Source organism: Heteronotia binoei, chromosome 1, assembly GCF_032191835.1.
Source record: "Heteronotia binoei isolate CCM8104 ecotype False Entrance Well chromosome 1, APGP_CSIRO_Hbin_v1, whole genome shotgun sequence".
Classification (NCBI taxonomy): Eukaryota; Metazoa; Chordata; class Lepidosauria; order Squamata; family Gekkonidae; genus Heteronotia; species Heteronotia binoei.
In genome coordinates this window covers 14,264,375-14,291,611 of record NC_083223.1, presented here as the reverse complement: position 1 = coordinate 14,291,611, position 27,237 = coordinate 14,264,375, and the positions used below count along the sequence as shown (strand labels likewise).

The following is a 27,237-nucleotide window of genomic DNA, read 5'->3' as shown; positions in this document are numbered from 1 at the left end:
TTTTACTTTTTGTCTCCGTTTATTGATATCACATACACAAGCATAATATATTCTTCGTTACTGCAGGCAATTCCCCTCCCCACACTTTCTTAGAAAGCACAAAGCGACATCAGGCACGGTAGCTGATTTAATACGGATTGCTTTCTCCCCAACAGTTGATCACGTGGAATTAATGCAAGTTACAAGGCGACTGAGCAACACTGAACATCAGCGGTTTCACAAAGACTGCTGCCTCTGATCCAAGCACTTCTCGATATCATCCAGGACTTGAACCGCTGCCTTTGGAATCCGAGTTCCTGGGCCAAATATGTTGGAAACGCCAGCGTCGTAGAGGAAGTCATAATCCTAGGCAGAACAAAGAAATTAAAAAGGCGTGAAACGTTAACGGTCAAACTTTCTAAAATAACAATCTGCAGAACACCCTGCACAAGAACAGAATTTAGTCTTGGCCAGGGCTTTTTTTTGTAGCAGGAACTCCTTTGCATATTAGGCCGCACACCCCTGATGCAGCCAATCCTCTTGGAGCTTACAGTAGGCCTTGTATTAAGAGCCCTATAAGCTCTTGGAGCCCCGTGGCGCAGAGTGGTAAAGCTGCAGTACTGCAGTCCAAGCTCTGCTCATGACCTGAGTTCGATCCTGGTGGAAGCTGGGTTCAGGTAGCCGGCTCCAGGTTGAGTCAGCCTTCCATCCTTCCGAGGTTGGTAAAACGAGTATCCAGCTTGCTGGGGGGGAAGTGCAGATGACTGGGGAAGGCAATGGCAAACCACCCCTTTAAAAAGTCTGCCATGATAACATTATGATGCGATGTCATCCCAGAGTTGGAAACAACTGCTGCTTGCACTGGGGACTATCTTTACCATTTTTTTAAAGCTCTTGGAGGATTTCCTACATTGGTGAGTGTGTGGCTTAATATGCAAAGGAGTTCCTGCTACAAAAGAAGCCCTGGTCTTGGCTGTTTTGGTCAGGATCGTGGGGCAAAGAGGGCTGGAAGCGAAATGGTGCAATGTGAACCCAAACAGTGATACCTTCCTCGAGTCAAGTTCCTACGGTCTATGTACAGCCTCAACTACCTTTAAGTCGCTTAAAACTTATTAAGAAATCTGCCAACTCCGTGGTCTGTGTGGCAGGTACAAACTACTCAACCGAAAGATTTATTATCGGGAGGGAAATACCTCACTTCTGCCCTGATACAATCAATGCACTGTGTGATATAAGGATTGGAAAGCACACCTTGTAGCCAAACAGTCAAAACTGAAAAAGATCCTAAACAAAATTCTACAGATAATTCCTCTGGTATCTGACAACCTAGCTAAACATCAGCCCTCCAGGGCTATGAAAACCTAAGAGCCGCTGCAGGATTTCCTGATGGTTGAAGAATTCATAAGGTTCAGTGACAAGGTGTTGCTGGACGGGGGCTCCACAGGTGGCAGCATGTGAATGGAACAGTGTCTGAGCCCCAACCCGTGCTCCCTCTAAGCCGTGGAGTTGTGTGATTCTGCTTTGTGTGATAAGGGTACCGCATAAATTAGTTTGCTCTGGAGACAAAAACGTGTGAGCCGGAGGCTAGAAAATTGTGAGCTAGCTCACACTAACTCAGCTCAGATGGAACACTGGCCCCAACCCCAATAACTCTGTGTGAGTGTTTATTAAAGGGAACTGAGCTGCCCCGTCTGTAGATGTCTCTAGGAATGAGAGAGAGGACCTGAGTTACAAAATGGCCATGGTATATTTTAAAATAAACAAGAAGGTGATAAGAGTGCAGCCTGACCTGCTTTTAACTGATAAACTGAGAGGTTTGAGAGGGTGGTAGGCCCTCTGTGTGAGTGGAGAAAGGGAGTCACATGGGCTAACACACCTAGAGATAGTGACAGAGAGTAGCAATGTTGGTCTGTGGTAGAACAGCTAGATTCCAGAACTAGCACTTTGAAGACCACAAAGAAGATGATATTGGATTTATACCCTGAATCTCAGAGTGGCTTACAATCGCCTCTATCTCCGCCCCCACCCACCCACAACAGACTCCCCCTGTGAGGTGGGTGGGGCTGAGAGAGCTCTCACAGAAGGTGCCCTTTCAAGGTCAGCTTGGCAAGAGCTATGGCTGACCCAAGGCCGTTCCAGCAGCTGCAAGTGGAGGAGCGGGGAATCAAACCCGGTTCTCCCAGATAAGAGTCCGCACACTTAACCACTACACCAAACTGGCTCTCGGGGAATAAACTTTCAAGAGTCATAGCTCCCTTCATCAGGGATGAGGAATCTAGCATGCCGACATATACTTAGGATGGTAAACCCAGCTACACGGCACAAATGCACACAGAGTTATCCCCAGCAACCTAGCATCTATGGTCCAGCAAACGATGACATGTAGTACCTGAGGAGGGATGACGCCTCCGCACATGACGAGGATGTCCGGGCGGCCAAGGGCGGCCAGCTCTTTGATGAGTTCGGGAACGAGAGTTTTATGACCAGCAGCGAGCGTGCTCACCCCCACGCAATGCACGTCCGCATCGACGGCCTGCTGGGCAACTTCACGGGGCGTCTAAGGAAGGCAAAGCGCAAGAGAACACACTGAGCCAAGAATACAACACTTACAAAACGTGCTTCTCTTTCCATAAATAACACACTATTTATTGATTTGCATCATCTGCACCCCCTTCCTTTCTCCCTAGGGCAGACTGAATGCCCAATTTGGACTGAGGCCATCAGGGCTTTGGAGTTGAGCGGGGCCACTTGTGGTCAGTGGTTGGATGGGAGACCATCAAGGAAGCCTGGCATTGCTACCAAGAGGCAGGCGATGGCAAAGCACCTCTGCTTAGGAGAGTCAGCTTGGTGTGGCCATTAAGAGGGCGGGACTCCAATCTGGGTTCCCCACCCCTCCACACACAGCTGCTGGGTGACCTTGGGTCAGTCACAGTTCTCTCAAGAGCTCTCTCAGCTCCACCCATCTCAGGGTGTCTGTTGCGGGGAGAGGAAGGGAAGGACACCGTAAGCTGCTCTGAGACTTTGAAACACATTAAAAATGTGTTTGATAGAAGTCTTGCTCAGAGATGCTCCAGTTTCTGAGAATTCAGGCTTATCCTGTCCCACATGTAGGGTGCAATCCTAAACAGAACTAGAAGATGATGATGATATTGGATTTATATCCCGCCCTCCGCTCCGAAGAGTCTCAGAGTGGCTCACAGTCTCCTTTCCCTTCCTCCTCCACAACAGACACCCTGTGAGGTAGATGAAGATATTGGATTTATATCCTGCCCTCCACTCCGAAGAGTCTCAGAGCGGCTCACAGTCTCCTTTCCCTTCCTCCCCCACAACAGACACCCTGTGACGTAGATGAAGATATTGGATTTATATCCCACCCTCCACTCCGAAGAGTCTCAGAGCGGCTCATAGTCTCCTTTCCCTTCCTCCCCCACAATAGACACCCTGTGAGGTAGATGAAGATATTGGATTTATATCCCGCCCTCCACTCCGAAGAGTCTCAGAGCGGCTCACAATCTCCTTTCCCTTCCTCCCCCACAACAGACACCCTGTGAGGTAGATGAAGATATTGGATTTATATCCCGCCCTACACTCTGAAGAGTCTCAGAGCGGCTCACAATCTCCTTTCCCTTCCTCCCCCACAACAGACACCCTGTGAGGTAGATAAAGATATTGGATTTATATCCCGCCCTCCACTCCGAAGAGTCTCAGAGCAGCTCACAATCTCCTTTACCTTCCTCCCCCACAGCAGACACCCTGTGAGGTGGGTGGGGCTGGAGAGGGCTCTCACAGCAGCTGCCCTTTCAAGGACAACCTCTGCCAGAGCTATGGCTGACCCAAGGCCATTCCAGCAGGTGCAAGTGGAGGAGTGGGGAATCAAGCCCGGTTCTCCCAGATAAGAGTCCGCACACTTAACCACGACACCAAACTGGCTCTCCTCTGCTCAGCAATACGTCCCCGTTTTATTCCCAGGAAAGTTCTTTTAGGATTGCACTGGCAAGAGTCCAAAACGGCCGTGGCTAACAACGAAAACTGAAAATTCTGTGCCCAATAATTCTGAGAGCACGTAACCACAGCATAAAGAGATAAGACTAGTAATTATGGATGACCAGTTATTTCATATAGTCATCCCTTACTAAAAATATCAGATGAACAAACAAAACACAACTTTATAATCAGAAAGTATCTGAAGTCAACTGAAAGGAAAACATGCGAGGTTAACACTCCTGCTGAACGAGCATTTATAAGGAAGATGAAAGTGCAAACACTGAAAATCTCTTTAATTGAGTTTTGTGAACGTTTCATGGAAAAGATCAAGTACCTGGAAGAGGGGACTTATGTCCACGTCAAACCCCAGGTCAGCAAATCCCGTGGCGATCACTTTGGCTCCTCTGTCGTGGCCGTCTTGGCCCATTTTGGCAACCAGAAGACGCGGCCTCCGCCCTTCGCGGTCCACGAACTTGTTAACTCTGATTTTTAAAAGATTTGTGGAAATAAATTTTCCTTATTGATAGCAGATATCTGGGGACACCGTTATTCATTTCTTTAGATACTTCTACCCTGCTTTTCTCCCCAATGGGGACCTGAAGCGGCTTACCACATCCTAGTCCCTGTCTCCATTTTAATCTTCAAAACAATTAGTATGCAAAGTAGGTGAGCGTTAGAGACAGGTAGACAAACGAGGGTTGCCAGGCCCCAGTGGGAGATCCCCTGGTTTCGGGGACTCCTCTCCGCTGCGGACCAGCTGGCCAGTGGGGGAAACCTCTCCCCTAAACCAGAAGTGACATCATCACATTGGGGAAGTCGTACAGGGGACACTCTGGTTTTTGAAGATGATGATGATGATGATATTGGATTTATATCCTGCCCTATACTTTTCTCAGAGTCTCAGAGCGGTCACAATCTCCTTTCCCTCCCTCCACCACAACAGACACCCTATGAGGTAGGTGGGGCTGAGAGAGCTCTCACAGCAGCTGCCCTTTTAAGGACAACTCCTACAAAGAGCTATGGCTGACCCAAGACCATTCCAGCAGGAGCAAGTGGAGGAGTGGGGAATCAAACCCGGTTCTCCCAGATAAGAGAGCTATGGCTGAGCCAAGGCCATTCCAGCAGCTGCAAGTGGAGGAGTGGGGAATCAAACCCGGTTCTCCCAGATAAGAGAGCTACGGCTGACCCAAGACCATTCCAGCAGCTGCAAGTGGAGGAGTGGGGAATCAAACCCGGTTCTCCCAGATAAGAGTCCACACACTTAACCACCACACCAAACTGGCTCTCTTGGGCAAACTCTATGGTTTAAACCAATTTAAATGTAGAGGTTTTCCAAAAACCAGAACATTTCCCTGTGGCGTTCCTGATGTGATGATGATGTCGCTTCTGGGTGATGTCATCACATCAGGGACATCACACAACGTCTCCGCCCACCCCAGAATACCCCCTGCCAGATGGACAACCGAGAGTGAGAGGGCCAAGGTCACCTGGTAAGCTTTCATGGCAGAGTGAGGGTCCAAAACTGGGACTTCCAGATTCTAGCCTGACACTGTAACCCAGGGACCCTCAACTTTATTGAACCTGTGGGCACCTTAGGGATTCTGATAGTGTGTGGCAGGTGCAGCCACAAAATGGCTGCCGCAGGAGGCGGAGCCAGCCACAAAATGGCTGCTGCAGCTAACATTCAGTCACACAGTGAAGATTCTTGTACTGTGGAGGCAGCTGCTGCCAAAACAATTTTTTTTAAAAAAAATGTGCACCATCAAATTCCATTGGCCAGTTAGAAACCTTACTGGGTGGAAGCCCCACCTGACCTCACTCCACTTTGCAAAAACATTTGGCAAGCACCAGGAAGAAGAAGAAGAACTGCAGATTTATACCCCGCCCTTCTCTCTGAATCAGAGACTGAGAGCGGCTTACAATCTTCTATCTCTTCTCCCCCCACAACAGACACCCTGTGAGGTGGGTGGGGCTGAGAGGAAAGTTGTCAGAAGGCACCACACTGGGGTGTGCTCTAACCACTACACCATGCTGGGCAAAAAAGACACATTGCATGCTGTGATCGCAACGACAAAAATTCCACCACCTTTTAAAGATGTATCCATATTGTAATCAGCAGGACGTTTTTGGCATGTGAATTTGTATGTATTTCTAGATGGCTAGATCCGAAGATGTCCACTCTCCACATGAGGGAGTCTTCCATCCACTCACAGGAAATTCCTTTTTGTTTATTATTTACTCGCATACATTTCTAGACTGCCTCTATGAACAGAAGGGCACTGCTGCGTTCAGCTCAGTCTCCCTTACCCTCTTTTTTTCTAAGGCTGAATGTTATTGAATGAGACACCACAGGGCAAAATGGACATGTCTGGATGCTGCAGAACTCTACAGATTCAAAATCTCTTTTATCATATTCCAAATAAATGGCCTTTGTTAAGTTCAGAATTCTGCCAATGAGCACAAATATGCACAGGTCAATAAGAAACTGTGACCCTCAGAGATGTATTGAGTTCTTCGGATGTTACTGCTATATAAGATTTGAAAACGTCGTTCTGAGCGGGAATTTTGTGGTCTTTGGGCTTTCTGCAATATAGGATTTGGAGATTTTTTTTCTGGACGAATTGCTGTATTTCAATGCCACTGTATCTTGGCAGCTTATAACGGCTCTAATGTAAGAAGAAGAACTGCAGATTTATACCCCGCCCTTCTCTCTGAATCAGAGACTCAGAGCGGCTTACAATCTCCTATATCTTCTCCCCCCACAACAGACACCCTGTGAGGTGGGTGGGGCTGAGAGGGCTCTCATAGCAGCTGCCCTTTCATGGCTGACTCCTGCGATAGCTATGGCTAACCCAAGGCCATTCCAGCAGCTGCAAGTGGAGGAGTGGGGAATCAAACCCCGTTCTCCCAAATAAGAGTCTGCCCTTTCAAGGACAACCTCTGCCAGAGCTATGGCTGACCCAAGGCCATTCCAGCACCTGCCAGTGGAGGAGCGGGGAATCAAACCCGGTTCTCCCAGATAAGAGTCCATGCACTTTACCGCTACACCAAACTGGCTCTCAATAACAATATTCTTTAAGTGTTGATAGTAATGACACAAGACAAAGAAACAGTTTATCGGTGCATACATTTATTGTGCTTATATCACAGTTTCTTGTTGACCTGTGCTTGTTCTGCTGGCTGTGATTTCCCCTTCTTCATTGGCTAATGAGCACACATACGCAGAACAGATATGATTAACGAGAATGACTAGCATACACATGGTATTTTGTCACGCAATGTATAGTTCATTTGTGGGACCTGCTGCTACAGCATGCGGTCACGGCCACTGTCTTGGAAGACTTTAATATGGGAGTGGACACATTCATGGAAGAGTGGGCTATCAATGGAATCGTGATGGATACCTACTCCCTCCTTTCCAAGAGGCAGTATGCCTCTTTATATCCCTTGTTGGAAAGCACGGGTAGGAGGATGCTGTTGTGGTCTTCCCCTTTGTGGTCTGCCTAGAGGTAGCTGGGTCACCTTTGTGTCAACAGAACCAGGGGTGGAATTCTGGCAGGAGCTCCTTTGCATATTAGGCCACACCCACCTGATGCAGCCAATCCTCCCAGAGCTTATAAGGCTCTTTTTTGAAAGCTCCTGGAGGATGGGCTACATCAGGGGTGTGTGGCCTAATATGCAAAGGAGCTCCTGCTAGAATTCCACCCCTGAACAGAACGCTGGATCAGATGGGCCTTTGGTCTGATCCAGCATGGCTCTTCTTCTGTTCCTGTGCTCTAATATGCATTAACGTCTCTTACCGGCTGATAGCGTGAGTGATTTCCTTGCTCTCCCCAAACTCCTGACGGTAAGCTCCGCTCACCATGCGGTCGTTAGCTTTGTGCTCACCGAACACCTTTTTCATTGCATCGGTTATTTCGCCAACGGTACATCTGAAGGAGACGCGCAGGCAAAAGATCAGATTTCCTCTGCCCCCTTCAGAAAAAAGCCAAGTCAAAGCACAGCACCCATTTCAATAACAGCTGCCTACTTGTATTTTATCACCAGAATGAGAAACCACTTTAATCCCTTTTCCCGGTTCTCCGGAAATAAGGGTGGCGTTGTAACATTCCGGATTTTAACAAGGCACTCGTCTTCTTCTTTACTGTTCTCAGTATGATAATAACATGCCTCGATCTTTTAGACCCAATTTTGCTTGACATGACAGGTTGTTCAGACGCTGCAAAGGTCTGCCGCCTCCTGAACGATTCATCACCCGAAATAACTGAAAAGGTAGCTTTATTTTTAAGTTTGGTAATTAAGGATCGACAGCTTAACGACACGCAGAGAGTGTTGTGTATGTGAGTAATTGCCGCTGAGCAATGGCATTCCTGTCTGACTCGTTGGAGCCAGACAACCTGAGCTTGGGGACTTGGGAACAATGGGCGGCAGGATTCTAATCCCTGCTGCCCTGCTCCAATCACGGGCCCCCTGCGGGTTTGAACAGGCCAATAGAGTGTTTGCACGGGAACCCTGACCGTATATATAGTTCGGACTGTAGGGCCAGTTCTCAGTCTTGTGTGCTTTGACCTTACTATGCCGAAATCGATAAAGAACTGATGATTCGCTCCCCCTCGACTCATCAGTCCGCTGAACCCACTATACAATAGACAGACATAACCTTTATTGGCGTAACAGAAAATCGAGATCCAAAGGAACTTCAAAACGGGACCTGCAAACCATAGTCATTTGTAAGCACAACCAGCACGGGAATACAAGGTTACCAAAAAAAAAAAAAACTTAACTAAGAAAAGTGGAGCGAGGTCTTCCCCTACCTGACTCCATTTTTAATTTCTTTCTCATTCGCTGCTAGGGCCAGAAATTCTGCAACCTGCTCAATAATTGAGGGACATATGTCAGCCAACAAAAACTCTATCCTTTTGTTTGTCACCAAGCTGGGGGTTAAGAGGAGAGGTATAATCAGGCGGTGTCGGTGATGGGTAAGTAACGGGCAGTCTAAGAGAGCGTGTCGTATAGAGTCAGGTTCTCTACCACATCTTTATTTATTTATTTAGGATTTATATCCCGCCCTTCCCACGAATGGCTCAGGGCGGCTGTCTCTGTCAAACAGCTTAATGCTTAGATGTGTATGACGGAAATACCCTTTTCTTTTAGTTACTTCTGCAGTTCCTAAGCGCCCACAACCGCCCTTTGAGGTAAGTTTTGCTGCAAGATGGAGATTTTCCCCACAACCAGCCAGTGGCTGAGGAGCAATTTGGATCCGGGCTCTGAGTTTCAGTCCCTGTCTTATATTAGCTACCTTGAGAGAACTCCACTGGATGAGTACTTGGGACTCTTTGCTGAAGGCAGGGCCCTTTCCACATACCTTGCCCGTGCTGCTTCGACCGCCAGGGCCAACAAGTTGCCTTGCCCTGTGGCCGCACACTCCGTCAGGGCAGCGAGCCGAGCCTGAGCTGCCGCTTTGTCCCTGGAAGCCTTCACCTTGGGGGAGAAGTCGAGAGAAAGCAGTCATTCCAGGGCCTCAGCTCAGAAGACTCAGCCTATGAATGGGGTCTCCCTTTTGATTACGCAGCTATAAGGAGATCACCGGCAAGTTTATGAATGGCCGCTGACTCCAGTAAGCCTCACACAGTTAACACCCTCTCAGCGCCTTTGTCATGCTTGCCAGAGAAATATTGTGAAATACTATAATTAAACCAAAAAATTAAACTCTTTTTGGTGTGTGTTTTTTGTATTTATATGGGTTTGTGTGTGTGTGTGTGTGCATGCGTGCGCACACCTGGAAGCCATGGCAACTTCTGGTGAGTGACCCCTAGTGGCAACCTGAGGGATATTCAGGAGGTGGCTGAGTAAAACCTGTCTCTGCCTCCCATCTCTGGTATTCCAAGGAGGTCTCCCATCCAAGTACTTGCCAGAGAAGAACCTGGAAGTCATGGTGACCTCTGGTGACTGACCCCTACTGGGGGCCTGGAGGATATTCAGAGAGGTGGCTGAAGAAAGCCTGCCCCTCCCTCCTGACTGCTGGTATTCCAAGGAGGTCTCCCCCATCCAAGTACTTGCCAGAGAAGAACCTGGAAGTCCTGGTGACCTCTGGTGACTGACCCCTACTGGGGGCCTGGAGGATAGTCAGAAAGGTGGCTGAAGAAAGCCTGCCCTTGCCTCCAGGCTCTGGTATTCCAAGGAAGTCTCCTATCCAAGGACTTGCCAGAGAAGAACTTGGAAGTCATGGTGACCTCTGGTGAATTACCCCTACTGGAAGCCTGGAGGATATTCAGAGAGGTGGCTGAAGAAAGCCTGCCCCTCCCTCCTGACTGCTGGTATTCCAAGGAGGTCTCCCCCATCCAAGTACTTGCCAGAGAAAAACCTGGAAGTCATGGTGACCTCTGGTGAGTGACCCCTACTGGGGGCCTGGAGGACATTCGGAGAGGTGGCTGAATAAAGCCTGCCCTTGCCCTCCTGACTGCTGGTATTCCTTTGGTCTCCCATCCAAGCACTTGCCTGAGTTGACCCTGCCTAGCTTCCGAGATCTGACGAGCTTGGGCTTGCCTGGGCTCTCCAGGACAGGGCTTCTTTTTTTAAAAAAAAGATCCTTTGCATGTTTCCCCATGGTTAACTATGACTTATTTCCAAGGGTGCAAAGGGATTGTAGCCTAAAAATACCTAATTCTTTTACTATCTTTACTGTGGTGAAACGACACGTCACCCCACAGGTAGTTTGGCAAAATGCACAGCTTTGGAAGACTCATGACTTAGGAAATTAACTGGAAGAAGAATTGCAGATTTATACCCCACCCTTCTCTGTGACTCAGAGAGGCTTACAATCTCCTATGTCTTCTCCCCCCACTACAGACACCCTGTGAGGTGGGTGGGGCTGAGGGAGCTCTTTCAAGGACAACCTCTGCCAGAGCTATGACTGAGCCAAGGCCATTCCAGCAGGTGCAAGTGGAGGAGTGGGGAATCAAACCCGGTTCTCCCAGATAAGAGTCCACACGCTTCACCACTACACCAAAATGGCTCTTGGGTTCTGATAACAGTATCGCAATGGTCTAGGGCTGCTAACCGCCAGGTGAGGCCTGGAGAACTCCTGCTATTACAATTTATCTCCAGGCAATACACAGCGGTTCCTCTGGAACAAACGGCAGCTTTGGAGGGTGGATTCTAAACCACAGTACCCTGCTGAAGTCCCTTCTGTCTACAAACCTTGCCCCTCCCAGGCTCCGTTCCCAAAATGTCTATATCACAGGTGTTAAACATGTGGCCCAGGGGCCGAATCAGGCCCATCTAGGGCTTCTATCAGGCCCCCGAGCAACTGGCTGTCACCTGATTCCTTCTCCCTCTCTCTTGCTTCCTTCTGCATCACAGCTTGCTTTGCCAGGCTTGCTCAATTGCACAGGAGCTACAGAGCAAAGCCTCTATTTTCTCCATTTGCTGAGTCACCTCCCTTGGGGAGGAAGGGGGGAGGGAGAGCTTGCTTTGCAAGGCCCTCTCAATTGCATAGCAGAGCTACTCAGCCAAGCCTCTCTTCCTTCTATTGGCTGAGGCTCCTCCTTCTCCTGGTCCCCTGGGGAAGGAAGGAAAGAGCCAGAGCTTCCTTTGCCCAGTTCCCTGGATCCCATGGGAGAAATACAAAGAATGCAACTCTAAGACCACCGAGTGCTAATGTTTTAAGCATGTTTTAAGTTGAAAAAAACGTCTGTGTTTCTCTGTGTCCTTTATAAAGAAGAAGAAGAAGAAGAAATTGGATTTATATCCCGCCCTCCACTCCGAAGAGTCTCAGAGCGGCTCACTCGTGGCCTAATATGCAAAGGAGTTCCTGCTACAAAAAAAGCCCTGCATACTATTATTATAAATGAAAAATTTGGCCTTACGTACCTTCAGGGCTTGAATTCAGCAGGAGCTCACAGAAGCACAGCTCCTGAACCTCCAGCCAGGGCCTGCATGCAGTGGGGAGTTTTCTCCCTGCTGCACATAGATCCTGGGGCATGTGCAAATGAGATATGCTACTGAGCTCCTGCACCTTTTCTTCTACAAATCGACTCCTGCGTACCTTAAACAGCACATGATATTCTATTTGACTCAATTTGTTTTGAAAGAATTATAAGCCAGTCTGTATATGGTTAAAGTGATGTCAAAGTTCCTCCATCCCTTAACATCTCGGGGGGGGGGGGAGGGGTAACGAAACTTACCTTTTCAAGTTTCTCGATTTGTCTGTTACGTACTGAAGTGTTGTCAATTGCCAAAACTTCAACCGCCTCTTCTTTTTCCAACTGGTACTTATTTACACCGACAATTACTTCAGAACCTGTTCCCCCAAATATATTCAGAATGTTAGAATACATTCACAAACTGTGCTTCTGATGGAATAAACTTGGGAGGCCAGCGGCACCTTTAAAACCAGCAAAGTTTTCGTCTAGGTATAAGCCAAGGGTGGCCAAACTGTGGCTTGGGAGCTTCCGCTACAAAAAAGGCCCTTCTAATAACATTATTAAAATTATTCAACAGATCATTATTAAACAGATCTTACGTAGGTAAATATAAATTATTTACGTATATACTTTTGTTTTGGCCTAGTCTGCATACAATTGTATTTTCATTTCTGACCTTAGGTTATTGTAACCATAAACATTAGAAACATGCCGCTCAGTTCTGTCTCTTAATCCTTTTGGGTGTTATCATTTTATTCTTATTTTAGTCTTTAAGAAGAAGATATTGGATTTATATCCCGCCCTCCACTCCGAAGAGTCTCAGAGCGGCTCACAATCTCCTTTACCTTCTTCCCCCACAACAGACACCCTGTGAAGTAGATGAAGATATTGGATTTATATCCCGCCCTCCACTCCGAAGAGTCTCAGAGCGGCTCACAATCTCCTTTCCCTTCCTCCCCCACAACAGACACCCTGTGAGGTGGGTGGGGCTGGAGAGGGCTCTCACAGCAGCTGCCCTTTCAAGGACAACCTCTGCCAGGGCTATGGCTGACCCAAGGCCATTCCAGCAGGTGCAAGTGGAGGAGTGGGGAATCAAACCCCGTTCTCCCAGATAAGAGTCCGCACACTTAACCACTACACCAAACTGGCTCTTTAAAGCTTTCTAACCTAATTTTGATCAGTATATGTTAGCTTTGTCACAGTCATATAGTCAGCTAATTTATTTTTCCAGCCAATCAATTCCGGGCCTATTTCAGCTTTCCATTTAGACACAAATACCGCTCTTGCCCCAATCACCATATGTTTAAATAGTTCATTATAAATCTCATCAACTTCTTTTGCAGGGCTTTTTTTTTGTACCAGGAACTCCTTTGCATACTAGGCCACACCTTCCTGATGCAGCCAATCTCTCTGGAGCTTACAGTAAATCCTGTACTGAGAGCCCTGTAAGCTCTTGGAGGATCGGCTACATCAGGGGTGTGTGGCCTAATATGCAAAGGAGTTCCTGCTACAAAAAAAAGCCCAGCTCTTTTGGGAAAAGAACAACACTCCTGAGCTGTTTTCCTGTACGATTATTAAAGAACCAGGGGCTACAGAGACATTTGTCTTTCACAGAAAGCAGTTATTTGCTGAAAAGGAATATCTGTAATATCTCTGTATGACTTCACTGATCACGCTCACCTGAGCAAGAGGAAACACGACATTGTTCGGTTTGGGGTTGGCAAGCAGTTCAGTTAACTCAGGGCTGTCAAGTATGCGGCCCGGGGGCCGAATCAGGCCCCCAAAGTGCTCCTATCAGGCCGCCGAGCAACTGGCTGTCGTCTGCTTCCTTCTCCCTCTCTCTTGCTTCCTTCTGCATCACAGCTTGATTCGCAAGGCTTGCTCAATCACACAGGAGCTACAGAGCAAAGCCTCTACTGTCTCCATTGGCTGAGGATCCTCCCTTGAGGAGGAAGGGGGGAAGGCAGAGCTTGTTTTTCCAGGCTTTCTCAATCGCACAGCAGAGCTACTGAGCCAAGTCTCTCTTTTCTTTCTATTGGCTGAGGATCCTAACGTTTTAAGCATGTTTTAAGGGTTTTTTTAAAAATATTTAATTGTGTTTGTCTGCGGCCTTTATAAAGTTTACATCTCTGCTACCTAAGCTTAAATAGGTACACACACCACCCAACCTGACATGGCCTGGCCCAACAAGGTCTCATTTATATCAGATCCGGCCCTCATAACAAATGAGTTCGACACCCCTGAGTTAACTGACCGAGCTCTTACTTGACCATGGCCAAATACGAAGACCATAGATTTATACCCCATCGAATCAGAGTCTCAAAGCAGCTTACAATTTCCTTTATCTTCTCCCCTCACAACAGACACCCTGTGAGGTGGGTGGGGCTGGAGAGGGCTCTCACAGCAGCTGCCCTTTCGAGGACAACCTCTGCCAGAGCTATGGCTGACCCAAGGCCATTCCAGCAGCTGCAAGTGGAGGAGGGGGGGGATCAAACCCAGTTCTCCAGATTAGAGTCCACTGCTCTTCACCGCCACACCAAACTGTCTTTAATCAAACAGTGTACTTTTCCTACCCGAATCAATCCGAGCTTGTCTTCGAGCAGCACACTCTTCGATTCGCAGTTTCGGTATGCCTTCGGCTACAGCTTTGGCCATCCCGCCCATTTCCTCAATCTCATTAATAAGCTACCAAGGACAACAAATAATGGGTATAGTTAATAACTAAAAAGCTTCATAGCGCCTAGAACAAGGGACCCCCAACCTTTTTGAACCTGTGGCAACCTTTGGTGTTCTGACACAAGGTGCTGTGGTTGCAACTACAAAATGTCCACCACAGGAGGCGGGGCCACACACCCACACATGCAGAGAAAGCCCAAGTGCAGGAAACAAAAGGAATAATTTAAAAAAATACACTGGAGGAAATGAGGGAGCGAGCCAAAACAATATCTTATTCTACACAGCCAATCAGATCTCCAGTCGGTAACTGGAGGCCTGCTGGATAGGAGCCACACTTGGCCCCCCCACACACTTTGTAAAAACACTAAGTGGGCACTGCGATGTCTGTAGGCATCACGACAGGGACCTCTGGCCCACTGCATGAAGAAGAAGAAGAAGATGAAGATATTGGATTTATATCCCGCCCTCCACTCCGAAGAGTCTCAGAGCGGCTCACAATCTCCTTTACCTTCCTCCCCCACAACAGACACCCTGTGAGGTAGATGAAGATATTGGATTTATATCCCGCCCTCCACTCCGAAGAGTCTCAGAGCGGCTCACAATCTCCTTTCCCTTCCTCCCCCACAACAGACACCCTGTGAGGTAGATGAAGATATTGGATTTATATCCCGCCCTCCACTCCGAAGAGTCTCAGAGCGGCTCACAATCTCCTTTCCCTTCCTCCCCCACAACAGACATTCTGTGAGGTAGATGAAGATATTGGATTTATATCCCGCCCTCCACTCCGAAGTCTCAGAGCGGCTCACAATCTCCTTTCCCTTCCTCCCCCACAACAGACACCCTGTGAGGTAGATGAAGATATTGGATTTATATCCCGCCCTCCACTCCGAAGAGTCTCAGAGCGGCTCACAATCTCCTTTCCCTTCCTCCCCCACAGCAGACACCCTGTGAGGTGGGTGGGGCTGGAGAGGGCTCTCACAGCAGCTGCCCCTTCAAGGACAACCTCTGCCAGAGCTATGGCTGACCCAAGGCCATTCCAGCAGGTGCAAGTGGAGGAGTGGGGAATCAAACCTGGTTCTCCCAGATAAGAGTCTGCACACTTAACCACTACACCACACTGGCTCTCCACACCACACTGGCTCTCCACGAGGGCATAGGTTTCTCAGAGGTTTGATTTAAACATGTAACACATATATAAACATAGTTCTAGTTTGCCATTAGAAAAAAGAACACGTTAAAATATAGTGGATATATATAAAATATTATATATATTATATATATATATATATATATATATATATATATATATATATATATATATATATATATATATATATATATATATATATATATATATAATATATATTATATAATATTATATTATAATATATAATATTATATATATATATTAGATATATTATATATATCTTGCTTTGTTCTACTGCTTCAGACCAACACAGCTACTTACCTGGATCTGTCCTTCCCAAAGGCACATAAAAACAGCATTTCTTTAAAAAATCAAGATTGTCTCATTACCAAATAAAAGACACCCCCAGGTAAGTGGCCAGAAGGCAGCATAATTATTACACAGTAAAACGGGGTGAAGATTTCAGAACTTAATGAAACGCCATCTGTGACCTTTGTTTTCTATCCCAACCCAACCCTCCAAACACAGGACTCACTTTGACAGCCGCCTCATACACATCGTTAGTGAGAGATTCCATCAGAAACGAACCGCCCCACGGGTCAGCGACTTTTGGAATGCCAGACTCATCCTGTATAATTATCTGGGTATTGCGGGCAATTCGAGCGCTTTTCACAGTCGGCAACCCCAAGGCTTCGTCAAACGAATTGGTATGCAGGGACTGGGTCCCTCCAAACACAGCTGCCATCGCCTCAACGGTAGTACGGATGATATTATTGTAAGGGTCCTAAGAGAGAAAAGAAAACATTTCTAAAGGAACAGTGCTGTTTCACGCAACACACACTGCCTTTGCAGCATGCTGATATATTGGATTATCAATGACACTGTATCTGACCATATAATTATGTCTACAAAGGTTTTTTTAAAGAAATGAAACATACACATGCACATATATTCCACAGAATCCTAAAATCTACTCTAGGCAGACAAAGGTGAATTACTTGCAACTCTTTTGCTGTCAATTTTAGCCCCATGGCGCAGAGTGGCAAAGATGCAGTACTGCAGACCTCAGCTCTGCTCGCGACCTGAATTCAATCCTGGCGGAAGCTGGGTTCAGGTAGCCGGCTCAAGGTTAACTCAGCCTCCCATCCTTCCGAGGTTGGTAAAATGAGTACCCAGCTTGCTGGGGGGGGGGGGGAGTGCAGATGACTGAGGAAGGCAATGGCAAACCACCCCGTGAAAAGTCTGCCGTGAAAACATCATGAAAGCAATGTCACCCCAGAGTCGGAAACGACTGGTGATTGCACAGGAGACTACCTTGACCTTTTAGGGTTTTCAAGGAAAGAAATGAACAGAGCTGCTTTGTAGTCGCCTGCCTTTGCTTAGTAATCCTGAACTTCCTTGGTGGTTTCCCATCTAAATACTAACCAGAGCCGACCTTGCTTTGTTTCTGAGATCTCAAAGACTGAGCCAGCCTAGGCTATCCTTGCAGTATATTACAAATGATGAATATTAAACATTGCTAAACTTGATGGTTCAATAGGTAGGTAAATAAACCTAAGCTTCACTGGACTGAGGTGGTGGTCTACTCATGAAAACTTTAGCTGCTATTCAAACTTTAGCTGCTTTCTTGCAGAAGAAGATGACATTGGATTTATATTCCGCCCTCCACTCAGAGTGGCTCACAATCTCCTTTATCTCCCTCCCCAACAACAGACACCCTGTGAGGTGGGTGGGGCTGGAGAGGGCTCTCACAGCAGCTGCCCTTTCAAGGACAACTCCTACGAGAGCTATGGCTAACCCAAGGCCATTCCAGCAGGTGCAAGTAGAGGAGTGGGGAATCAAACCCCGTTCTCCCAGATAAGAGTCCGCACACTTAACCACTACACCAAACTGGCTCTCTTATACTGTCCTCAAAGGTCCCCCACAGCTGAGTGTGGGCAAGGGCAGCAGCAGAATGGAGAAATCTGAACAGTACATTCAGCAAGCAAAGTTCTGCCCATGGTTCTTTGGATCCAACCCGCTTGAAAGTAACAGGACTTATGCAATGTCCCCTCTAAGCTGCAAAGTCCTGGGAGCAAAAATTCTACTTTGTGAGCTACTGGCATGAAAGTTGTGAGCTACTGCATAAATTAGTGTGCTCTGGGGCCATTTTTCCTGAGCTCAGACAAAAGTGTGCGAGCTGGAGGCTAAACATCTGTGAGCTAGCTCACGCTAACTCAACTTAGGGGGAAGACTGGAACTAAGCACTCGTTGCAGAACCGGGACTTAAATTGGTTCCTTTGAAAAACATCTCTCCTTTCAAGATATATCCCAATGCAAATCCCATTCAAGTGGCTAAGAATCAGTTAATTCATGCCATAGTATTCCCCATTACTGTGTCTGGATATGAAAGTTAGACAATGAAGAAAGCTGACAGGACGACAGTTAATTCCTATGAAATGTGGTTTGGGAGGAGAGTTTTAAGGGATACTATGGACCAGGGGTCCCCAACCACCGGTCCGTGGACCAGTACCGGTCCGTGGCCTGCTAGCGACCGGGCCGTGGAGCGAGGCCACACCACCTCTTCCATCCACCTGGGTCCTGGGCTGGCAGCACTGCTGTGACTTTAGCCTACCCCTCATTTATAGGCCCCCAGCTGTCTTTGAATGGGAGGGGGAGGCAGATTGGTCTTCTGCTGCCTGGCCACCTAGCAGGGCGGTGGCAGAAACAGTTCCAGGCCCCTCCCCATTTAAAGACCTCCATGGGGGCAGAGATGGGGTGCGGGCAACCTGTGGCGGCAAAAACCCCAATGCCATTCCCCTCCCCACCAGTCCATGGAAAAACTGTCTCCCACAAAACCGGTCCCTGGTGCCAAAAAGGTTGGGGGCCACTGCTGCGGACCACCGGAAAGACAAATAAGTGGGTCTGAGATCAAATCAAGCCTGAACTATTCTTGGAAACTAAAATGACTAAATTGAGGCCATATCGCTGGGGGAAAATGCATCCTTATTACAGATCTTAGTATCGTGCATTCCTCTCTTACTCCTACTCCCGTTTCAAGACCTGCTTTTTCCGTTCTAGGCACAGGATCCTTTAGAACATTTCATATTCGCTTGTTGGAAGAGTTAATTTCTGGTAAATGACTGATATTCCAACCTGCTCGGTCAGGGACCATCCGGAAGTCTGACAATGAGCTCTAAGGAGAAGAGATTTGGTGTCCTTGGGCTGAAACATTTTCTCTATTAAGTGAGCCCAAAGCCGCCTCCCGGCTCTTAGTTTAGCGATTTCCATGTAGAAGTTCATACCAATTCCCCAGAAGAAAGACAGCCTGGAATGAGAGCACACAGGATCTGGTTGGGACACAATAGTGAAGAATATATGATGCTGTACATCAACTAGTACGTATAAACCAGTGCTCTTAAAGCAAAAAAGGAGGCTACAACTGCTTAAATAGGAGAGGGAAAAAGGAAAGGTCCCCTGTGCAAGCACCAGTCGTTTCCAACTCTGGGGTGATGTTGCTCTCACGTTTTCATGGCAGACTTTTTACAGGGTGGTTTGCCATTGCCTTCCCCAGTCATCTACACTCCCCCCCTCAGCAAGCTGGGGACTCATTTTACCCACCTCGGAAGGATGGAAGGCTGAGTCAACCTCGAGCCGGCCACCTGAAAACCCAGCTTCCACCAGGGATCAAACTCAGGTCATGAGCAGAGTTTAGGACTGCAGTACTGCAGCTTTAACACTCTGCGCCACGGGGTCATTAATAGGAGACCGGTCATTAATATTGTAATGCCTTGTGGGAATGGATGCAACTGATTAAATATTGGGGGTTTCCCCCCGGATTTGTGTTCACTTCCCTGGATCATTTTGTAATTAGACATCGAGAACAGCTTCTCTCAAAAATTTCTGATGGGCGGGATTATGCATAATCCATTTTTGGGGGGGACTCAAGTGCGGTAGTTCCCTTAATCAGAGTATGATGAAACACGGAAACCAGTTTTAGAGTTTTTGTGCGATAAGGATATAATTCCCTCGGTGCAACTAAAGCGAGATGGTTGGTAACTGTGAATTTAGGGTTTGTGACAGCGTTGATGGTATTCTTGGCTACCATGTTTTATAGTTGGGTTGTATGTTTTTCTGTTGAAATAAGATAGATGGACAGACAGACAGACAGGGGGAGAGGGGGAGAGAGAAGAAGAAGAAGAAGAAGAAGAAGAAGAAGAAGAAGAAGAAGAAGAAGAAGAAGAAGAAGAAGAAGAAGAAGAAGAAGAAGAAGAAGAAGATGATGATGATGATGATGATGATGATGATATTGGACTTATATCCCGCCCTCCACTCCAAAGAGTCTCAGAGCGGCTCACAATCTCCTTTACCTTCCTCCCCCACAACAGACACCCTGTGAGGTGGGTGGGGCTGAGAGAGCTCTCACAGCAGCGGACAACTTCTGCCAGAGCTATGGCTGACCCAAGGCCATGCTAGCAGGTGCAAGTGGAGGAGTGGGGAATCAAACCTGGTTCTCCCAGATAAGAGTCCGCACATTTAACCACCACACCAAACTGGCTGTTTGGTGAGAGAGGAAGTGGGGGAGAGAGAGAGAGAGGGGGGGGGAACGAACAGCTTCTCTGGCATCTGATCCATGACAAAGAAGCCATGGACTTAATGGAGATTTTTCCTCCCCTCGAGTACAGTTGTCAATCCTTCTCTTCTTGGCAGTGCCGCTCTGGGTAAGAGCAGATCCCAGTTTGGCTTCGTGACAACCTTCGATAGGAAAACGAGCCCATGAATTGCCCCCTGAACGAAACCTGAGCTATTCCCAAGGTGTGCCCCCAGGTGTGTTTCCTGGAATTGCTTAGCAGGGCGGCTGTTGTCAAGGGGATATGCATCTCCACTCTGAGTAAGCCTGGTCCTGGACTCACCAGCTTGCCAGCAATGGAATTTGTGCCCCCATGCAAGGATTGGGAAAAACATACAGAGTTGGAAGTTCCTACTCAGCCTTAGGGAATTCTCTGGTGCCTGGCTTCCTTGTGGACTGCTTGCAAGAACAAATTCTGAGTGCAGGGGCACCTTTGAGATCAACAAAGTTTTATTCAAGGTATGAGCTTTCATGTGCAGGCACACTTCTTCAGATACGTTGGAATGGGCATTAAGAACATAAGAGAAGCCATGTTGGCTCAGACCAATGGCCCATCCAGTCCAACACTCTGTGTCACACAGTGGCCAAAAAAAACCCCAGGTGACATCCAGAGGTCCACCAGTGGGGTCAGGAGGACACTAGAAGCCCACTGTGCCCCCCCTCCCCCAGCACCAAGAATACAGAGCATGACTGCCCCGGATAGAGAGTTCCAACAATACACTGTGGCTAGTAGCCACTGATGGACCTCTGCTCCATATGCTTATCCATTCCCCTCTTGAAGCTGGCTATGCTTGTAGCCGCCACCACCTCCTGTGGCAGTGAATTCCACATGTTAATCACCCTTTGGGTGAAGAAGTACTTCCTTTTATCCGTTCTAACCCGACTGCTCAGCAATTTCATTGAATGCCCACAAATTCTTGTATTGTGAGAAAGGGCGAAAAGGACTTCTTTCTCTACCTTTTCTATCCCAGGCATAATCTTGTGAACCTCTATCATGTCACCCCGCAGGCGACGTTTCTCCAAGCTAAAGAGCCCAAAGTGTTTAAGGTTTCTTCATAGGGAAAGTGTTCCAACCCTTTAATCACTCTAGTTGCCCTTTTCTGCACTTTTTCCAATGCTATAACATCTTTTTTGAGGTGTGGTGACCAGAATTGTACACATTAACAGAATTGTCCATTGATATTAACAGTTCATGTATGTGTGTGTGTATATATGCATATACACACACAGAGATGCCTCTACGTAAGTGAACAGCAAATTAGCATAGAACTTAGGAAAGGAAAGGACCCCTGTGCAAGCACCAGTCGTTTCTGACTCTGGAGTGACGTTGCTTTCACAAAGTTTTCATGGCAGACTTTTTACAGGGTGGTTTGCCATTGCCTTCCCCAGTCTTTTACACTTTACCCCAGCAAGCTGGGTACTCATTTTACCGACCTCGGAAGGATGGAAGGTTGAGTCAACTTTGGGCTGGCTACCTGAATCCAGCTTCCGCCGGAATCGAACTCAGGTCGTGCGCAGGGAGTTCAGACCACAGTACTGCTGCTTTACCACTCTGAGCCATGGGAACTTAATGAAGATGCTACTTTGATGCTCACCTATGTAGAGGTCTCTGTGTATGTGTGTGTGTATGAACTGTTAACTTTCATTTCAATGTATCTAAGGAAGGGAGGGAGGGAGGGAGGGAGGGAGGGAGGGAGGGAGGAAGGAAGGAAGGAAGGAAGGAAGGAAGGAAGGAAGGAAGGAAGGAAGGAAGGAAGGAAGGAAGGAAGGAAGGAAGGAAGGAAGGAAGGAAGGAAGGAAGGAAGGAAGGAAGGAAGGAAGGAAGATAATAAAAAAGGTTTTTAAATAAATAACTAAGAGACCCGGAGCACAGAATAAGGCGTGTGGACATTGAGGCGCTACTCAAGCGAATTGTTTCCTCGGATCCTGCGATAGTTTATATGGCACACTCTACTTCATAACAGCTATGAAGCTGAACTATCTGAGGATTGGGAGCTATCACAAACAGAGATTGGAATCTGTGCTCCCCTTCTTGAAATTAAGAGCCAAAGCTTTACCGCTCACAAGCCGAGTTGACGTACCTTGGCGCAAATTCATCGATGGTAAGGCCAGCCTTCAGTCCTGTTCTGCAGTACTCCAAGCCATCGGCTATGGTGTAAGCCAATTCCAAAATGGCGTCCGCCCCTGCTTCCTGCATGTGGTATCCGCTGATGGAAATAGAATTGAATTTGGGCATGTGCTACAAGGAAACAAAAGTACACAGGTTTTTTCCCCCCAATAAATAGCCTGTATACTTTTAAGCTATACATGTCTAGGGTTACATCTACTAGAGGAGAAGGGCGATTTTCACCTACTCTCCCCACCTACTGCAACACCCCCCTCCCACACATACACACTTTCCCCCCTCCACGTAGGTCACTTGACTCTCCCAAGAAGAATTTTGTGGGGCTCTGCAGGCTGCAGTGGGAGGTAAGAAAGTCCCATTATGCAAACTTTGGTTCACGTTTCACTGGATACACCCCAAAGCTAACAGAAGAAGAATAGAAGAAGAAGAAAGAGGAAGAAGAGGAAAAGGAAGAGGAGGATGATATTGGAATTATATCCTGCCCTATACTCAGAGTCTCAGAGCGGTCACAATCTCCTATACCTTCCCTCCGCCCCCCCCCCAACAGACACCCTGTGAGGTGGGTGAGGCTGAGAGGGCTCTCCCAGAAACTGCCCTTTCAAGGACAACTCCTACGAGAGCTATGGCTGACCCAAGCCCATTCCAGCAGCTGCAAGTGAAGGAGTGGGGAATCAAACCCGGTTCTTCCAGATAAGAGCCCGCACACTTAACCGCTACACCAAATTGGCTAACCAACAGGCATTTCATTAATGCAAATAATACCTTTGATGTGTACTGGAAGATGTCAGCAATGATCCGCATTGATGGCTCCGGGGGGAAAATGTACGTATTGCGGACCATGAACTCCTTCAGTATATCATTCTGTATTGTCCCCGTGAGCTTGGACTGAGGCACTCCTTGCTCTTCCCCGGTGACGATGAAGGTGGCTAGGACAGGAATGACTGCCCCGTTCATTGTCATCGAGACGGACATCTTCTCCAAAGGGATTCCGTCAAAAAGGATCTTGGTGTCTTCCACCGTATCAATGGCGACTCCGGCCATTCCAACATCTCCACGGACTCGGGGGTTGTCTGAATCGTACCCTCGGTGGGTGGCCAGGTCAAAAGCCACTGATAAGCCCTGCTGTCCGGCTAGACCCATGAGAGAAGAGATTTAATAATGGAGACGTTGCCTTGAATTCAACTTCTCTCTTTTATGTAATGGACAGATTTGAGCCACAAACCGAATCCAGTACTTTTCTAATCATCAATTCACTTCTGCTACATTATGGTCTCTAGGGCTTTTTTTGTAGCAGGAGCTCCTTTGCATATTAGGTCGCCCCCCCCCCCCCATGTAGCCAGTCCTCCTGTTTGGTTACATGTAGGCCCTGTACTAAGAGCCCTGTAAGCGACCCACCTGGATTTAAGGTTTTCACATGTTTACTGCAGCAGGCACAGCAGAATCACGCACCTGCCGTAATAAACATGCGAAGAGAAATCTTATTTGTTTACAAGCCCTTGTTTTTAGTATACATAAAGTATAATTCAGCAAAACTGCACAATTTTTCATACTTGCAAATAATCCAACGAATGATAAAAGAACCGGTCCAGTTTCATTTTGTTTAAATTTCTATTTTGTTCAAACGCAGCGGTGTTCCAGAAAATCGTGCATAGGATGGTTATCTGTCTGTATCACTGAATTATTCACTAGCACTAGCTACCCACCTGGATTTAAGGTTTTCTCAAAGAGCATAATAATTTTATTCACAACACTGCACTAGAATTAGCATAGGCAGCATAGGATTAGGCTGCAAAAATAAGGCTGAAATGAGTCTGAATTATCAGACGCAGTAAATAAATAACAAGTGCAAGGCACTATCTGATCTAATTAGTAATGTTTTTGAAACAACTCAGTCCTTCGCTGAAATTCTGCTGTCAAGTTTCAAAAATCTACTCTCTACAGGTACATTTGTACAAAACCTCCCTTTGAAGAACTTGCTAGCAAAGACTGCATATCGTATGTATGGAACTGCCTAGCTTAATGGGAGAATGCTACTTGCAAAAAGCTATCACGTACACCATTTTAAAAAACTGTTTAATGTTAAATCTTAAAGTGACTAACAGAAATAAAGAGGAAAAGGTCACATTTTTGAAAGGTAAGGAACAGGGCTTATGTACACATGAAACTGTGGGATGGAAAGAGATACCTGCTCATTAAAAATTCTATTGCTGTCATCAGAGGTGGAATTCTAGCAGGAGCTCCTTTGCATATTAGGCCACACACCCCTGATGTAGCCAACCCCCCAAGAGCTTACAAAAAAGAGCCTTGTAAGCTCTTGGAGGATTGGCTACAACAGGGGTGTGTGTGGCCTAATATGCAAAGGAGCTCCTGCTAGAATCCCACCCTGGCTGTCATCAGATGACTCCTACTTCATGAAATGAGCAACAGCAAACATTAGATCGCTATGGAACCTGCTGTTGTTCAACCTTTGTTGTACAGAATCCAACCAGACAGAGGGATGTACAGACCTGAAGTAAAATGAAGCTGATTTTTCTTTTTCTGTTCAACACTGAAATGGCACGTTTGCTTCAGCTGAGCAATACAGAGACCAAACTCTTCCGTGGCTTTTAAGCAATCCTTTTTGTAACGCAAAACACCCCTGGCCTCCTCCCTCAAGGGTTAACATAAATATTAAGAGGCCTGGCCCATCCTACAGGTGTTACTAATTGGTCTCTTGGCCTGCATAGTTCTTATCGTCTTCAAGGCCAGAGACGGAGTGTGGTGATTAGCTTCCCACACGAACCTGTGGTCCATGTGATGGGAGGGAGAACTGGGGGTGATGAGGTAATTTTCTAGAGGCTTCTCTTGAAAATGTGTTCTGACTGTTTGTCATCCTCTCCTGAAATTGCTGGAACTAAAAGCCATAAGTAAGGCCCTGAAGAAGAGAGACTAGCTAGGATTTTGGTGGACGAAAGGCCTGACCAGCTGGAACACATGAACATATGAAGCTGCCTTATACTGAATCAGACCTTTGGTCCATCAAAGTCAGTATTGTCCACTCAGACTGGCAGCGGCTCTCCAGGGTCTCAAGCTGAGGTTTTTCACACCTATTTGCCTGGACCCTTTTTTGGAGATGCCAGGGATTGAACCTGGGACCTTCTGCTTACCAAGCAGATGCTCTACCACTGAGCCACTGTCCCTCCCCATTGAATTGCAACTGCTAGTAAAGTACACAATGCCTAAGCTTTGGCCGTTGACTCTTGACATTTTTATGCCATCTAAAATAAGCTTTAAACGTGTTAGATAGTTAAGCTAGATTCTTTACTTTCTTGCTGGATGATCTTAGAATAATGCATTAGCTGTAGAATAAAGGTTCATACTGATACAAAACTGAAATAAGCTTTATAAATCTTTTTTTCTTTAAATTAACAATGGTCTGGTTATTTGTGTGCAACTGCTCTGGCGACCCGCACGATTTGGCCCAGAATTCCTTGACACTTTATTTTTTGGTAAGAGAAGCACAGAAAAGAAGTGGGCATTACCTTTCCACCTGCATTTGGGTACCTTTTCCGTAGTAATCGCCATTTCAAAAACAAAACGAATTAATCATATCAACATCTAACAAGACTTTACTTTACTTTATTTAGGATTTATATCCCGCCCTTCCCACAAAGTGGCTAACAAGACTATTTATGAGCACCAAGAAAATAAAGCCAGCCACTGGCGGATAGCGTTCAGTATTGGATTAGGATCTTGGAACTTCAAGCTCAAATCTCCACTCAGCTGGAAAACTTGCTGGGTGACCTTGAGTCAGTCACTCTCCCCCACCCCCACCTAATTTATCTCTCAAGGCTGCCTGCCATCCTCAGCTCCTTGGAGAAAGTATCCGATGAAGTAAATAGTTGTTAATCACCAAAGACTTTGATGTTCAGCCTTCTCTTAGTGAAACGAAGTTTCTAAGCTCAATCAGCAGAATCAAGCCCCGCTGAGTTAAACTTGGCCTATATGCAAATAAGTGTGCACAGCAGCCTTACGGTTTAACCCCACCCCAGCTCTTCAGAAATACGCTTAACCTCCACGCAGCATGCTTTCCAGTTTAGCATGCTCAGGACTGCAGTGCCGTCACATGCGAAATACTTCAGCATGTAAATCAGATAGCGTTTTCGCCAGTCCTCGTTCCTCTAGGCCAGTGGTTCCCCATCTGTGGTAGGCACGCTACCAGTGGGACACAGAAATAATCCAGGTCGGATGCCGGTTTTCACAGCACTTTGCCCTCCCTTAGTCCCCACATCCACCTGCCAAATCCACCTGCCACAGATCATCTCCCTGTGACCCTCTGATATCATAGTGGTGGGACCCAGAATCAGGCGGGACATTAAGACAGGCAGGTCTGAGAATCACTGCCCTAGGGTATACCTCTTACCTTTGATGTTATCCTTGTAGAATCTGTTGCTCTCCTCCACAGTACTGAAACCAGCATACTGACGGATGGTCCAAGGCCTATAGGTGTACATGGTGGGGTAGGGACCACGTGTGAAAGGTTTGACCCCAGGCAGCTCCTCAGGAAAGCCCTCCGTGTCCTTTGTGGAGTACAGTGGTTTGATGGAAATTCCCTCCGGCGTGTGCCATATCAACTCCTCTGGGTTCTTGCCCTTGAGCTGCTTTTTGGCCATCGCAGCCCACTCCGGGTGAAGCGGTTTCTGATGCAGTGAGCACCGCATGTGCCTGTGGAGGTGGAGCTCTGTTTCTTTCCGGTAACGGCATGGCCAGAAGCTCAGAAGCCTATTTTGGGCTCTTAACATATTTTGAGATT

The 27,237-nt window shown here is 47.1% G+C and overlaps 1 protein-coding gene across 1 annotated transcript; it reads right to left on the bottom strand.

Annotated features, from left to right (window-relative positions):
* Positions 1–27,237, bottom strand: MMUT (methylmalonyl-CoA mutase). Its single transcript, XM_060231158.1, has 12 exons — positions 26,848–27,237; positions 23,208–23,575; positions 22,402–22,559; positions 18,847–19,018; positions 16,247–16,495; positions 14,462–14,573; positions 12,150–12,265; positions 9,329–9,444; positions 7,764–7,895; positions 4,298–4,445; positions 2,369–2,536; positions 1–345 (listed from the first exon to the last, which is right to left on the bottom strand). The coding sequence occupies exons 1-12, from the start codon at positions 27,224–27,226 to the stop codon at positions 217–219; spliced, it is 2,247 nt and encodes a 748-aa protein (XP_060087141.1). The 5' UTR covers positions 27,227–27,237; the 3' UTR covers positions 1–216.